Genomic DNA, 14,963 nt, shown 5'->3' on the forward strand with positions numbered 1-14,963 from the left:
CGCTAATGATAGCCCGCTAGCTGCTTAACACACAAGTCAATGGAGCCGCGTTAGCTCCCGTTAGCACGGCCGCGTCTCAATTAGAGATCGCCACGGCCTGCTTTTAATAAGGTGACAATTCAAATAGTTGGCTTGCATGATGTGTTGATGGCCGTTCGTATGGTATTAAAACCGCTACACAATAGACGACGGTTAACTTACACTTTTGACGTGAAAGTCGGCTCTCTGCTACTCCTTTCATGAAGTAGTCCACCATGTTTCAGATCCCGGAGGCGGAGACTTGAGATTGGGAAATCCGTATCCGGCCAGGTAGGGATCACCGTGATCCGACCTGCCTGTGTTTTGAAATACTCAGATAAAGTCAGCAGGATCACCGTGATCCATGACTGAGAAAAGGAGGATTTCATTATCCGGATTATTCTGATCCAGATTACAAATTTTGAAATACTGGGCCCAGGATTACAGATAATCTGGATTACAGATAATCTGGATTATTGATAATCTGGATTACATATAATCTGGATTACAGATAATCTGGATTATAGATACTCTGGATTACAGATAGTCTGGATTACAGATAATCTGGATTACAGATAATCTGGATTATAGATAATCTGGATTACAGATAATCTGGATCATAGATAATCTGGATTACAGATAATCTGGATTACAGATAATCTGGATTATAGATAATCTGGATTAGATAGTCTGGATTATCTATAATCTGGATTATAGATAATCTGGATTAGATAGTCTGGATTATCTATAATCTGGATTATAGATAATCTGGATTACAGATAATCTGGATTAGAAAGTCTGGATTATAGATAATCTGGATTATAGATAATCTGGATTACAGATAATCTGGATTAGATAGTCTGGATTATAGATAATCTGGATTATAGATAATATGGATTACAGATAATCTGGATTACATATAATCTGGATTACAGATAATCTGGATTATAGATACTCTGGATTATAGATAATCTGGATTATAGATAATCTGGATTACAGATAATCTGGATTATAGATAATCAGGATTACAGATAATCTGGATTATAGATAATCTGGATTACAGATAGTCTGGATTACAGCTAATCTGGATTACAGATAATCTGGATTAGATAGTCTGGATTACAGCTAATCTGGATTACAGATGATCTGGATTATAGATAATCTGGATTATAGATAATCTGGATCATAGATAATCTGGATTATAGATGATCTGGATTATAGATGATCTGGATCATAGATAATCTGGATCATAGATAATCTGGATTATAGATAATCTGGATTATAGATAATCTGGATCACAGATAATCTGGATCACAGATAATCTGGATCATAGATAATCTGGATTATTACTCACGTGATATCATTTCTTGTAGATTTTCAGTGACTGAACATTAAGATTAAATCCCTGTGCAGGTGTGAGGGTCTGTTTCCAGAGGCTGAGGGGGCGACGGGCGCCTCTGCCCCTCCAGACTCCAGGACCGACGCTCCAGGACCTGCGGGACCTCCAGGACCTGCAGCACAGGGGTCCCAGGCTGGAGCGCGTGGACTCTGAGGTGGACCCGGTCCTGCTGGACCAGGAGTCAGCGCTGACGTGGTTCTGCTGGTGTGAGGTGCCGTGTCTCCTGAGGACCCACCTGACCCGGTCCCCGGGGCCCTCAGACTGTGGAGGTTCTGGTTCTGGACCGGTCTGAACTGAGACCCGGGACCACAGATGCTGCTGGACCAGAACTTACTGTGAGAAGTGATTTTGGTGTTTTGAGAATAAATAAAATAAACGTTTATTTCTAAAGAACGAACTTTACACAATGAATGAACCCACACAGCTGGGAGATACGAGGGTCCCTGAACGCACCGTTACACCATGAATGAACCCACACAGCTGGGAGATACGAGGGTCCCTGAATGCACCGTTACATGATGAATGAACCCACACACACACAGCTGGGAGATACGAGGGTCCCTGAACGCACCGTTACATGATGAATGAACCCACACAAACACAGCTGGGAGATACGAGGGCCCCTGAATGCACCGTTACATGATGAATGAACCCACACACACACAGCTGGGAGATACGAGGGTCCCTGAACGCACCGTTACACGATGAATGAACCAACACAGCTGGGAGATACGAGGGCCCCTGAACGCACCGTTACACGATGAATGAACCCACACAGACACAGCTGGGAGATACGAGGGTCCCTGAACGCACCGTTACACGATGAATGAACCCACACAGACACAGCTGGGAGATACGAGGGTCCCTGAACGCACCGTTACACGATGAATGAACCCACACAAACACAGCTGGGAGATACGAGGGTCCCTGAACGCACCGTTACACGATGAATGAACCACACACAGCTGGGAGATACGAGGGCCCCTGAACGCATCATTACACGATGAATGAACCACACACACACAGGTCCCTGAACGCACCGTTACACCATGAATGAACCACACACACACAGCTGGGAGATACGAGGTCCCTGAACGCATCATTACACGATGAATGAACCACACACACACAGCTGGGAGATACGAGGGCCCCTGAACGCACCGTTACAGGATGAATGAACCACACACAGCTGGGAGATACGAGGGTCCCTGAACGCACCGTTACACGATGAATGAACCACACACACACAGCTGGGAGATACGAGGGTCCCTGAACGCACCGTTACACCATGAATGAACCCACACACAGCTGGGAGATACGAGGGTCCCTGAACGCACCGTTACACCATCAATGAATCCACACACACAGCGGGGAGATACGAGAGTCCCTGAACGCACCATTACACAATGAACCACACAGCTGGGAAATACGAGGGCCCTGAACGCACCGTTACACGATGAATGAACCCACACACACACAGCTGAGAGATACGATGGCCCCTGAACGCACCGTTACATGATGAATGAACCCACACACACACAGCTGGGAGATACGAGGGCCCCTGAATGCACCGTTACATGATGAATGAACCACACACACACAGCTGGGAGATACGAGGTCCCTGAACGCACCGTTACACAATGAATGAACCACACACAGCTGGGAGATAGGAGGGCCCCTGAACGCACCGTTACACGATGAATGAACCACACACACACAGCTGGGAGATACGAGGCCCCTGAACGCATCGTTACACCATTAATGAACCACACACAGCTGGGAGATACGAGGCCCCTGAACGCACCGTTACACCATGAATGAACCCACACACAGCTGGAAGATACGAGGTCCCTGAACGCACCGTTACACCATGAATGAACCCACACACAGCTGGGAGATACGAGCGCCCTGAACGCACCGCTCCAGGTGTGTGTGACCTGATGAAACATAATATTCATGCTGCCCACTTACACCTCAAGGAGAAAGCCTGGACCAGGACCAGGCTGGACTGGACCAGGACCAGGACCAGGACCAGGCTGGACTGGACCAGGACCAGGACCAGGACCAGGCTGGACTGGACCAGGACCAGGACCAGGACCAGGCTGGACTGGACCAGGACCAGGACCAGGCTGGACTGGACCAGGACCAGGACCAGGCTGGACTGGACCCTGGCTAACCAGAGGAGGAGGTCTGAGACTCCACTTCTCCAGTTTACAATGCTGCCCTTTCATCCCTTCATCCAACGACCCAACCTCAAAGAACAACTGTTCACACACGTCCTCCTGGGACTCCAACCACTGGACCAGGACCTGGACCAGGACCAGGACCAGGCTGGACTGGACCAACACTAACCAAGTCCAGACCTGCTTATCTCCAGTTTACAGAGAAAAAACTCACAGGATCCATTTTATATGTATATCATAATAATAATCATCATCATTATGAAGTAAACTCTGTTTATTCAGCTCATCGCTCAGGACACGGTAACCATGGTAACATGACAACAGGTAATTATGGTCTGTAATAGACATTCAGCAGGACGAAGACACACACACACACACACACATCATTAAGGGCGTGGCTGCTTTGATTGACAGGTGGCTGTTGTCTCTAGAGGCTAACATTAGCGGCTAATGTTAGCAGCTAACATTAGCGGTCACACCTGCGAGCGCCGCTGCCCGTGACGTTTCACCCCAGGATCAGACTCACGGCTGTAAACAGACACACACACACGAGGTCACATCCACAGGAACGCTGAAGCACGGCTGCTGCCCGTGTGTTCGATCACGTATCATGTCTGGACCACGTCACCGTCACGCCACCGTCACGCCGTGGGTGCTGTTCAGATCACACCCACAGAGGCTGAAGCAGCTTCCTCCCACGTGAACATGAGCACAGATTTAACCGTGTTCACCGCGCTGAACCACCAGCGTCTCAACATTTTACTCTTCTGGTAAACGTGGTCGCCAGGGCGGTTGTCAGGACGGTTGTCAGGGTGGTTGTCAGGGTGGTTGTCAGGGCGGTTGTCAGGGAGGTTGTCGGGGTGGTTGTCAGGGCGGTCGTCAGGGCGGTTGTCAGGGTGGTCGTCAGGGCGACGGAGTGAAAGCAGCAGTCAACAGTGTAAATGAGGAGGAACAGGAAGTTGACAGAAACACAGGAAGTCACTGCAGGAGGTTTTTAATTTAAAAGTTTCTTCTTCGTGGGTCTGCAGCTCCACTTCCTGTCAGTCACGCGCTCGCCGCCGCCGACCAATGAGAAGAGTCCAGTGACAACAGTCGGAGCGGCGTCTCCGTTCAGCAGCTTTAGAGGAACTTCCTGTTAAAGTAGAAATCAACACTAACACCATCAGGCCACTCGCTCGCTAACAGCACCATGCTAGCAGCTAGCCTCCGCAAGCTAGCTCTAAAGTTTTTACCCAGAATCCCGCGGGCTCGGCGTCAGTGTGCAGGTCTGAGCCCGCCCGTCGTACCGATAAAGCTCAGCGAACGCCAGCGGAGGGCGCCGCCTCCCCGCCCGCGGCCGGCAGTAACGCATCCTGGCCCCGGGGCCGGGCGGGTCTAGGCCGGCTGCAGCGGCACGCAGCCCACGCCGACCCCCCCCTCGTGACTGACCATGGGGGCCATGAAGGTCCAGCGGTCCGTGTCGGGGTTGTACATCTCCACGGAGCTGAGGTTGGACTGCCCGTCGTAGCCGCCCACGGCGTACAGGCGCCCTGTCGTGGACACCAGCGACACTCTGCTGCGCCGCGTGTTCAAGGCCACCAGGACGCTCCACTGCGCCGCCGCCGAGCTGTACACCTCCGCGCCGCTCAGGAAGCCCGAGCCGTCGTACCCCCCCACCACGTACATGTGGCTGCCCAGGGCCGCCGCGCCGTGACGACAGCGCTTGTTCATCATGGGCGCCGCGGGGTGCCACCGGTTGGTGTGGTGGTTGTAGTACTCCACCTGCAGGGGGGGGGGGGGGGGGGGGGGGCGGCGTTACACCGGGCACGCCATGTTTTATTAAATATGTTAATTATTATATTATATATAGATGTATAATCACGGGGGGGGGGGGGGTTCAGAGTGGGGGGGGGGGCAGAGTGTGGGGGGGGGGTCAGAGTGGGGGGGGGTTAGAGTGGGGGGGGGGTTCAGAGTGGGGGGGGGGTCAGACGGACCGTGTTGAAGATCTGTAAACCGTCATGGCCGCCGGAGACGAAGACGCGCCCGTCGAACACGGTCACACCTGCAGCGCTGCGGCTGGAGCTCATCTCCGTCACCACGAGCCACCTGAGGACACACAGCACACCTGTCTGTCTGACTGTCTCACCTGAGACTCACCTGTCTGTCTCTCACAGCACACCTGTCTGTCTGACTGTCTCACACACCTGAGACTCACCTGTCTGTCTGACTGTCTCACACACCTCAGACTCACCTGTCTGTCTGACTGTCTCACCTGAGACTCACCTGTCTGTCTGTCTCACCTGAGACTCACCTGTCTGTCTGTCTCACCTGAGACTCACCTGTCTGTCTGACTGTCTCACACACCTGAGACTCACCTGTCTGTCTGTCTGTCTCACCTCAGACTCACCTGTCTGTCTGACACACCTGAGACTCACCTGTCTGTCTGTCTGACTGACTGTCTCACACCTGAGACTCACCTGTCTGTCACACCTGAGACTCACCTGTCTGTCTCTCACCTGTCTGTCTCTCACATGTCTGTCTGTCTCTCTCTCACCTGTCTGTCTCTCACCTGTCTGTGTCTCTCCTGTCTGTCTCTCACCTGTCTGCCTCTCACCTGTCTGCCTCTCACCTGTCTGCGTCTCACCTGTCTGTCTCTCACCTGTCTGCGTCTCACCTGTCTGTCTCTCACCTGTCTGCCTCTCACCTGTCTGTCTCTCACCTGTCTGTCTCTCTTACCTGTCTGTCTCTCTTACCTGTCTGCCTCTCACCTGTCTGTCTCTCACCTGTCTGTCTCTCACCTGTCTGTCTCTCACCTGTCTGTCTCTCACCTGCCTGCCTCTCCCCTGTCTGCCTCTCACCTGTCTGCCTCTCACCTGTCTGCGTCTCACCTGTCTGCCTCTCACCTGTCTGTCTCTCACCTGTCTGTCTCTCTCACCTGTCTGTCTGTCTCTCACCTGTCTGTCTCTCTCACCTGTCTCTCTCTCACCTGTCTGTCTCTCACCTGTCTGTCTGTCTCTCACCTGTCGGTCTCACCTGTCTGTCTCTCACTTGTCTGTCTGTCTCTCACCTGTCTGTCTCTCACCTGTCTGCCTCTCACCTGCCTGCCTCTCCCCTGTCTGCCTCTCACCTGTCTGCCTCTCACCTGTCTGTCTCTCACCTGCCTGCCTCTCACCTGTCTGTCTCTCACCTGTCTGTCTCTCACCTGTCTGCCTCTCACCTGTCTGCCTCTCACCTGTCTGTCTCTCACCTGTCTGTCTCTCACCTGTCTGTCTCTCACCTGTCTGCCTCTCACCTGTCTGTCTCTCACCTGTCTGCCTCTCACCTGTCTGTCTCTCACCTGTCTGCCTCTCACCTGTCTGTCTCTCACCTGTCTGTCTCTCACCTGTCTGTCTCTCACCTGTCTCTCACCTGTCTGTCTCTCACCTGTCTGTCTCTCACCTGTCTGCCTCTCACCTGTCTGTCTCTCACCTGTCTGTCTCTCACCTGTCTGTCTCTCACCTGTCTGTCTCTGGAGAGTAACACTCCACAGAGTTCAGGGAGGATTTCCCGTCGTAGCCTCCACAGACGTAGATGTGTCCGTCAACCACGACCGTTCCCATGGCGCTGAGGACGACAACACACACGGGTTATTGATTATTGATCAGAGTATTGATCAGAGATCACAGTAGTGATCACAGTATTGATCACAGTATTGATCACAGTATTGATCACAGTATTGATAACAGTATTGATAACAGTATTGATCAGAGTATTGATCAGTGATCAGAGTATTGATCAGAGTATTGATCACAGTATTGATCAGTGTATTGATCAGAGTATTGATCAGTGATCAGAGTATTGATCAGAGTATTGATCACAGTATTGATCAGAGTATTGATCACAGTATTGATCAGTGATCAGAGTAGTGATCAGAGTATTGATCAGAGTATTGATCAGTGTATTGATCAGTGATCAGAGTATTGATCACAGTATTGATCACAGTATTGATCACAGTATTGATCAGTGATCAGAGTATTGATCAGAGTATTGATCACAGTATTGATCAGTGTATTGATCAGAGTATTGATCAGTGATCAGAGTATTGATCAGAGTATTGATCAGAGTATTGATCAGAGTATTGATCACAGTATTGATCAGAGTATTGATCAGAGTATTGATCAGAGTATTGATCAGAGTATTGATCAGTGATCAGAGTATTGATCAGAGTATTGATCACAGTATTGATCAGAGTATTGATCACAGTATTGATCAGTGTATTGATCAGAGTATTGATCACAGTATTGATCAGAGTATTGATCACAGTATTGATCAGAGTATTGATCACAGTATTGATCACAGTATTGATCACAGTATTGATCAGAGTATTGATCACAGTATTGATCAGAGTAGTGATCACAGTATTGATCAGAGTATTGATCAGAGTATTGATCAGAGTAGTGATCAGAGTATTGATCAGAGTATTGATCAGAGTATTGATCAGAGTATTGATCAGTGTATTGATCAGAGGACTCACCTGCGTTGGCTGTTCATGCTCGACACCCGTGTCCAGCTGTCTGTCTCCGGGTTGTAAACCTCCACCGTGCTGAGTCGTGATTGGCCGTCGTATCCACCAATGGCGTACAGCAGCCCGTTAACGACTGCCACGCCCACTCTGCTGCGAGCCGTCCTCATTGGCTGACAGCGCTCCCAGAAGTTCCCGATTGGATCAAACACTTCGACCACATTTAAGGAGTCACCTGCAAACAGACACTGTGAGCTGGGGACCAATCACACGACAGCAGTGACATCACACCACACACAGACAGGTGTGTGGTCAGACAGACAGGTGTGGTCATCACACCACAGACAGACAGGTGAGTTGTCACAAACAGACAGGTGTGGCCAGACAGACAGACAGGTGTGGTCAGACAGACAGACAGACAGGTGTGGTCAGACAGACAGACAGGCAGGTGTGTGGTCAGACAGACAGACAGACAGGTGTGTGGTCAGACAGACAGACAGGTGTGTGGTCACACAGACAGACAGGTGTGTGGTCAGACAGACAGACAGGCAGGTGTGTGGTCAGACAGACAGACAGGTGCGGTCAGACAGACAGACGGGCAGGTGTGTGGTCAGACAGACAGACAGGTCAGTGGTCAGACAGACAGACAGGTGCGGTCAGAAAGACAGACGGGCAGGTGTGTGGTCAGACAGACGGGCAGGTGTGTGGTCAGACAGACGGGCAGGTGTGTGGTCAGACAGACGGGCAGGTGTGTGGTCAGACAGACGGACAGGTGTGGTCAGACAGACAGACGGGCAGGTGTGTGGTCAGACAGACAGACAGGTGTGGTCAGACAGACAGACAGACAGGCAGGTGTGTGGTCAGACAGACAGACATACAGGTGTGTGGTCAGACAGACAGACAGGTGTGTGGTCAGACAGACAGACAGACAGGTGTGTGGTCAGACAGACAGACAGACAGGTACGGTCAGACAGACAGACAGGCAGGTGTGTGGTCAGACAGACAGACAGACAGACAGACAGGTGTGTGGTCAGACAGACAGACAGACAGGTGTGTGGTCAGACAGACAGACAGGTGCGGTCAGACAGACAGACTGGCAGGTGTGTGGTCAGACAGACAGACAGGCAGGTGCGGTCAGACAGACAGACAGGTGTGTGGTCAGACAGACAGACAGGTGTGTGGTCAGACAGACAGACAGGTGCGGTCAGACAGACAGACGGGCAGGTGTGTGGTCAGACAGACGGGCAGGTGTGTGGTCAGACAGACAGACGGGCAGGTGTGTGGTCAGACAGACAGACAGACAGGTGTGGTCAGACAGACAGACAGACAGGTGCGGTCAGACAGACAGACGGGCAGGTGTGTGGTCAGACAGACAGACAGACAGGTGTGTGGTCAGACAGACAGACGGGCAGGTGTGTGGTCAGACAGACAGACAGACAGGTGTGGTCAGACAGACAGACAGACAGGTGCGGTCAGACAGACAGACGGGCAGGTGTACCTGAGCTGTTGAGGCCTCCCACAGCGTAGATGAGGCCTGTGATGGTCGTGCAGCTTCTCTGTCTCATCTTGAAGGTCGGCAGGTGAGGACGACGCTCCGGCATCAGGTGGAAGTCTTTGGCCTCATCCACCAGGTCTCTGAGACAGACAGGTGAGAGACAGACAGGTGAGAGACAGACAGGTGAGAGACAGACAGGTGAGAGACAGACAGACAGGTGAGAGAGACAGACAGGTGAGAGACAGACAGGTGAGAGACAGACAGGTGAGAGAGACAGACAGGTGAGAGGGACAGACAGGTGAGAGACACAGACAGGTGAGAGAGACAGACAGGTGAGAGAGACAGACAGGTGAGAGACAGACAGGTGAGAGAGACAGACAGGTGAGAAAGACAGACAGGTGAGAGAGACACAGACAGGTGAGAGACAGACAGGTGAGAGAGAGAGACAGGTGAGAGAGAGAGACAGACAGGTGAGAGACAGACAGGTGAGAGAGACACAGACAGGTGAGAGGGACAGACAGGTGAGAGAGACAGACAGGTGAGAGACAGACAGGTGAGAGAGACAGACAGGTGAGAGACAGACAGGTGAGAGAGACAGACAGGTGAGAGACAGACAGGTGAGAGACACAGACAGGTGAGAGACACAGACAGGTGAGAGAGACAGACAGGTGAGAGACAGACAGGTGAGAGAGACAGACAGGTGAGAGACAGACAGGTGAGAGAGACAGACAGGTGAGAGACAGACAGGTGAGAGACAGACAGGTGAGAGACAGACAGGTGACAGAGACAGAGACAGGTGAGAGAGACAGACAGGTGAGAGACAGACAGGTGAGAGACACAGACAGGTGAGAGACACAGACAGGTGAGAGAGACAGACAGGTGAGAGACAGACAGGTGAGAGAGACAGACAGGTGAGAGACAGACAGGTGAGAGAGACAGACAGGTGAGAGACAGACAGGTGAGAGACAGACAGGTGAGAGACAGACAGGTGACAGAGACAGAGACAGGTGAGAGAGACAGACAGGTGAGAGAGACAGACAGGTGCTGGGTCTCACCTGCACCTGTGGCAGCAGCGCACCAGCTCGTCCTGCTGGACTCGGTCGGACAGGAACTGAGGACGACACAGAGGAAGTCGGATCTTTGACAGCAGCTCTGGGAGCAGGGACTCCCTCAGGTCCCTGTCATGGTTCACCCAGGCCAGCACCGCCTCGAACACCTGCACAGGTGACACACGTTACACACACCTGCACAGGTGAGACAGGTTACACACACCTGCACAGGTGAGACACGTTACACACACACCTGCACAGGTGAGACAGGTTACACACACACCTGCACAGGTACGACAGGTTACACACCTGCACAGGTGAGACAGGTTACACACACACCTGCACAGGGGAGACAGGTTACACACACACCTGCACAGGTGAGACACGTTACACACACCTGCACAGGTGACACACGTTACACACCTGCACAGGTGAGACACGTTACACACACACCTGCACAGGTGACACACGTTACACACCTGCACAGGTGACACACGTTACACAAACCTGCACAGGTGAGACAGGTTACACACACACCTGCACAGGGGAGACAGGTTACACACACACCTGCACAGGGGAGACAGGTTACACACACACCTGCACAGGGGAGACACGTTACACACACACCTGCACAGGTGAGACAGGTTACACACACACCTGCACAGGTGAGACAGGTTACACACACACCTGCACAGGTGAGACAGGTTACACACACCTGCACAGGTGAGACAGGTTACACACACCTGCACAGGTGAGACACGTTACACACACCTGCACAGGTGAGACAGGTTACACACACACCTGCACAGGGGAGACACGTTACACACACACCTGCACAGGTGAGACAGGTTACACACACCTGCACAGGTGAGACACGTTACACACACACCTGCACAGGTGAGACAGGTTACACACACACCTGCACAGGTGAGACACGTTACACACACACCTGCACAGGTGAGACAGGTTACACACACCTGCACAGGTACGACAGGTTACACACACCTGCACAGGTGAGACAGGTTACACACACACCTGCACAGGTGAGACACGTTACACACACACCTGCACAGGTGAGACACGTTACACACACCTGCACAGGTGAGACAGGTTAACACCTGCACAGGTGAGACACGTTACACACACCTGCACAGGTACGACAGGTTACACACACACCTGCACAGGTGAGACAGGTTACACACACACCTGCACAGGTGAGACAGGTTACACACACCTGCACAGGTGAGACAGGTTACACACACACCTGCACAGGTGAGACAGGTTACACATACACCTGCGCAGGTGAGACAGGTTACACACACCTGCACAGGTGAGACACGTTACACACACCTGCACAGGTACGACAGGTTACACACACCTGCACAGGTGAGACAGGTTAACACCTGCACAGGTGAGACAGGTTAACACCTGCACAGGTAGGACAGGTTACACGCTCAGGTGCGACTCACCTGCTCCTCGGCCTTGACGTGCAGCTCGTCGCAGCCCACCAGCTCCAGCAGCTCCTCCGGCCTCAGGCCCAGGAACTCGTCGGACGCCGACGCCTCCACAAAGTGCTGATGCAGGAAGCTGCTCGCTGAGTCGTACAGAGTCGTGCACATCATGGTCTCTGCGAACTGACGCACGCCCAGGCAGTTCTTAGGGTGCAGCCTGGAGAGACAGACAGGCAGAGGGTGAGACAGGCAGTTCTTAGGGTGCAGCCTGGAGAGACAGACAGGCAGAGGGTGAGACAGACAGGCAGAGGGTGAGACAGGCAGTTCTTAGGGTGCAGCCTGGAGAGGGTGAGACAGGCAGAGGGTGAGACAGGCAGGCAGAGGGTGAGACAGGCAGTTCTTAGGGTGCAGCCTGGAGAGACAGACAGGCAGAGGGTGAGACAGACAGGCAGAGGGTGAGACAGGCAGTTCTTAGGGTGCAGCCTGGAGAGGGTGAGACAGGCAGAGGGTGAGACAGGCAGGCAGAGGGTGAGACAGGCAGGCAGAGGGTGAGACAGGCAGTTCTTAGGGTGCAGCCTGGAGAGACAGACAGGCAGGCAGAGGGTGAGACAGGCAGTTCTTAGGGTGCAGCCTGGAGAGACAGACAGGCAGAGGGTGAGACAGGCAGAGGGTGAGACAGGCAGGCAGAGGGTGAGACAGGCAGGGAGAGGGTGAGACAGGCAGGGAGAGGGTGAGACAGGCAGGCAGAGTGCAGTGCGTGTGGCGTGGCGTGTGGCGTGGCGTGTGGCGTGGCGTGTGCGGTGGCGTGTGCGGTGGCGTGTGCGGTGGCGTGTGCGGTGGCGTGTGGCGTGTGCGGTGGCGTGTGCGGTGGCGTGGCGTGTGCGGTGGCGTGTGCGGTGGCGTGTGGCGTGGCGTGTGCGGTGGCGTGGCGTGTGCGGTGGCGTGGCGTGTGGCGTGGCGTGTGCGGTGGCGTGTGCGGTGGCGTGTGCGGTGGGCTGCATGGCGCTCACCTCTCCTGCAGGAAGGAGCAGCACGCGTCCTTCACCTTCTGCAGCTGCAGGAAACTGGAGCCGATCAGCAGCGACTGGACGTTCTGCTGGTCGATGGCAACATGGCCGCTGTACGCAAAGTTGATCAGAGCCTCCAGAGCGCTGAGAGGACACGGGGGGGGGGGATCACAGGGGGGGGGGGGCATCAGGGTCTGGGATCACACTGGTCTGGGGTCACACTGGTCTGGGATCACACTGGTCTGGGGTCACACTGGTCTGGGGTCACACTGGTCTGGGGTCACACTGGTCTGGTCTGGGGTCACACTGGTCTGGGGTCATGCTGGTCTGGGGTCACACTGGTCTGGTCTGGTCTGGGGTCACACTGGTCTGGGGTCACACTGGTCTGGGGTCACACTGATCTGGGATCATACTGGTCTGTGGTCACACTGGTCTGGGGTCATACTGGTCTGGGATCATACTGGTCTGGGATCACACTGGTCTGGGGTCACACTGGTCTGGGATCATACTGGTCTGGGATCATACTGGTCTGGGGTCACACTGGTCTGGGATCATACTGGTCTGGGATCACACTGGTCTGGGGTCACACTGGTCTGGTCTGGGATCACACTGGTCTGGGATCACACTGGTCTGGGATCACACTGGTCTGGTCTGGGATCACACTGGTCTGGGATCACACTGGTCTGGTCTGGGATCACACTGGTCTGGGATCACACTGGTCTGGGGACACACTGGTCTGGTCTGGGATCAGGTCTCGGGTTACCTGGGGTCCATGCCCTGCATCAGGATCTCGTCCTGCTTGCACTCGACCATGTCGTTGGTGAACATGGCGTGGAAGTACGGGATGGAGGCGGCGAGGACGATCCGGTGAGCGCTGAACTTATGACCCCCGACCTGCAGACGACAAGAGCACGTTAGTGTAGAGACCGCCACGCAGACGCCACGCAGACCGCCACGCAGACCGCCCTCCAGGCCGCCACGCAGACGCCACGCAGACGCCACGCAGACCGCCACACAGACCGCCACGCAGACCGCCACGCAGACCGCCACACAGACCGCCACGCAGACCGCCACGCAGACCGCCATACAGGCCGCCACGCAGACCGGCACGCAGACCGCCACGCAGACCGCCATCCAGACCGCCACGCAGACCGCCACACAGACCGCCACGCAGACCGCCACACAGACCGTCATCCAGACCGCCATCCAGACCGTGTGTGTGTTAGTGTCTGTGTGTGTTTGTGTGTGTGCGTGTGTGTGTGTCTCAATGTGTGTTAGTGTGTGTGTGTCTCAGTGAGTCTGTGTGAGTGTGTGTGTCTGTGTGTGTGTCTCTGTGTGTGTGTGTGTGTGTGTCTCTGTGTGTGTGTGTGTGTGTGTGTGTGTGTGTGTGTCTCAGTGTGTGTGTGTGTGTGTGTCTCAGTGTGTGTGTGTCTCAGTGTGTGTGTGTCTCTCTTTTAAACACCGGAAACACCTTCCACCTGTCTGATCACCATGACAACAGGACGGGGGGGGGGGGCTCCTCAGGTGTTTCCGGTGTAACGCTATGACGTCACGGACCTGTCATCATAATCCGCTGTTAGCCTCTGTTAGCCTGTTAGCTCCCGTTAGCTTCCGTTAGCCTAGCAGCAGCTAACTTCAGCCGCGAGCGCCGTGGTTTTTACCTTGAGCGTGACGTCACAGAGTTTCCCCTGACGTCGGATCTCCTCCATGACGACATAGCCTCGCGCCGGCAGGTCGTGCACTGAGAAGTGAACTAAGTCCTCGAGCTCTTCAACGTCTCCCATCATCAGCACGAGCCGCCCCTCCACATTAAAGCTCACTTCCGCTCCGAGCACGCGCCTTCAGAATAAAAGCGCAGAAACTTTCTGACACATTATTTTA

General features: G+C 53.7%; 1 protein-coding gene and 1 long non-coding RNA gene across 3 annotated transcripts in view; both read right to left on the reverse strand.

Annotated features, from left to right (window-relative positions):
* Positions 1–268, reverse strand: part of LOC310957665 — a 1,115-nt gene extending 847 nt beyond the window's left edge. The window contains exon 1 of the long non-coding RNA XR_014593516.1: positions 202–268. This is a non-coding gene — a long non-coding RNA (uncharacterized lncRNA). The remainder of the gene's footprint in view (positions 1–201) is intronic.
* A 3,685-nt stretch (positions 269–3,953) lies between these two features.
* On the reverse strand, positions 3,954–14,869 carry klhl18 (kelch-like family member 18; the record flags this gene model as incomplete). Of its 2 annotated transcripts, XM_083928473.1 has the most annotated exons (10): positions 3,954–5,361; positions 5,574–5,685; positions 7,078–7,182; positions 8,093–8,315; positions 9,579–9,715; positions 10,631–10,791; positions 12,094–12,292; positions 13,086–13,226; positions 13,846–13,976; positions 14,744–14,869. In XM_083928473.1, the coding sequence occupies 10 exons, from the start codon at positions 14,867–14,869 to the stop codon at positions 4,975–4,977; spliced, it is 1,722 nt and encodes a 573-aa protein (XP_083784599.1). In that variant the 3' UTR covers positions 3,954–4,974. The 2 variants fall into 2 exon arrangements, with proteins under 2 accessions (XP_083784599.1, XP_083784600.1); XM_083928474.1 differs by lacking the exons at positions 13,086–13,226; positions 13,846–13,976 and having other exon boundaries at positions 14,744–14,826.
* Between the last annotated feature and the right edge of the window lie 94 nt (positions 14,870–14,963).

The sequence above is a fragment of the Echiichthys vipera genome, assembly GCF_963691815.1.
Source record: "Echiichthys vipera genome assembly, chromosome: 15".
Lineage (NCBI taxonomy): Eukaryota > Metazoa > Chordata > Actinopteri > Perciformes > Trachinidae > Echiichthys > Echiichthys vipera.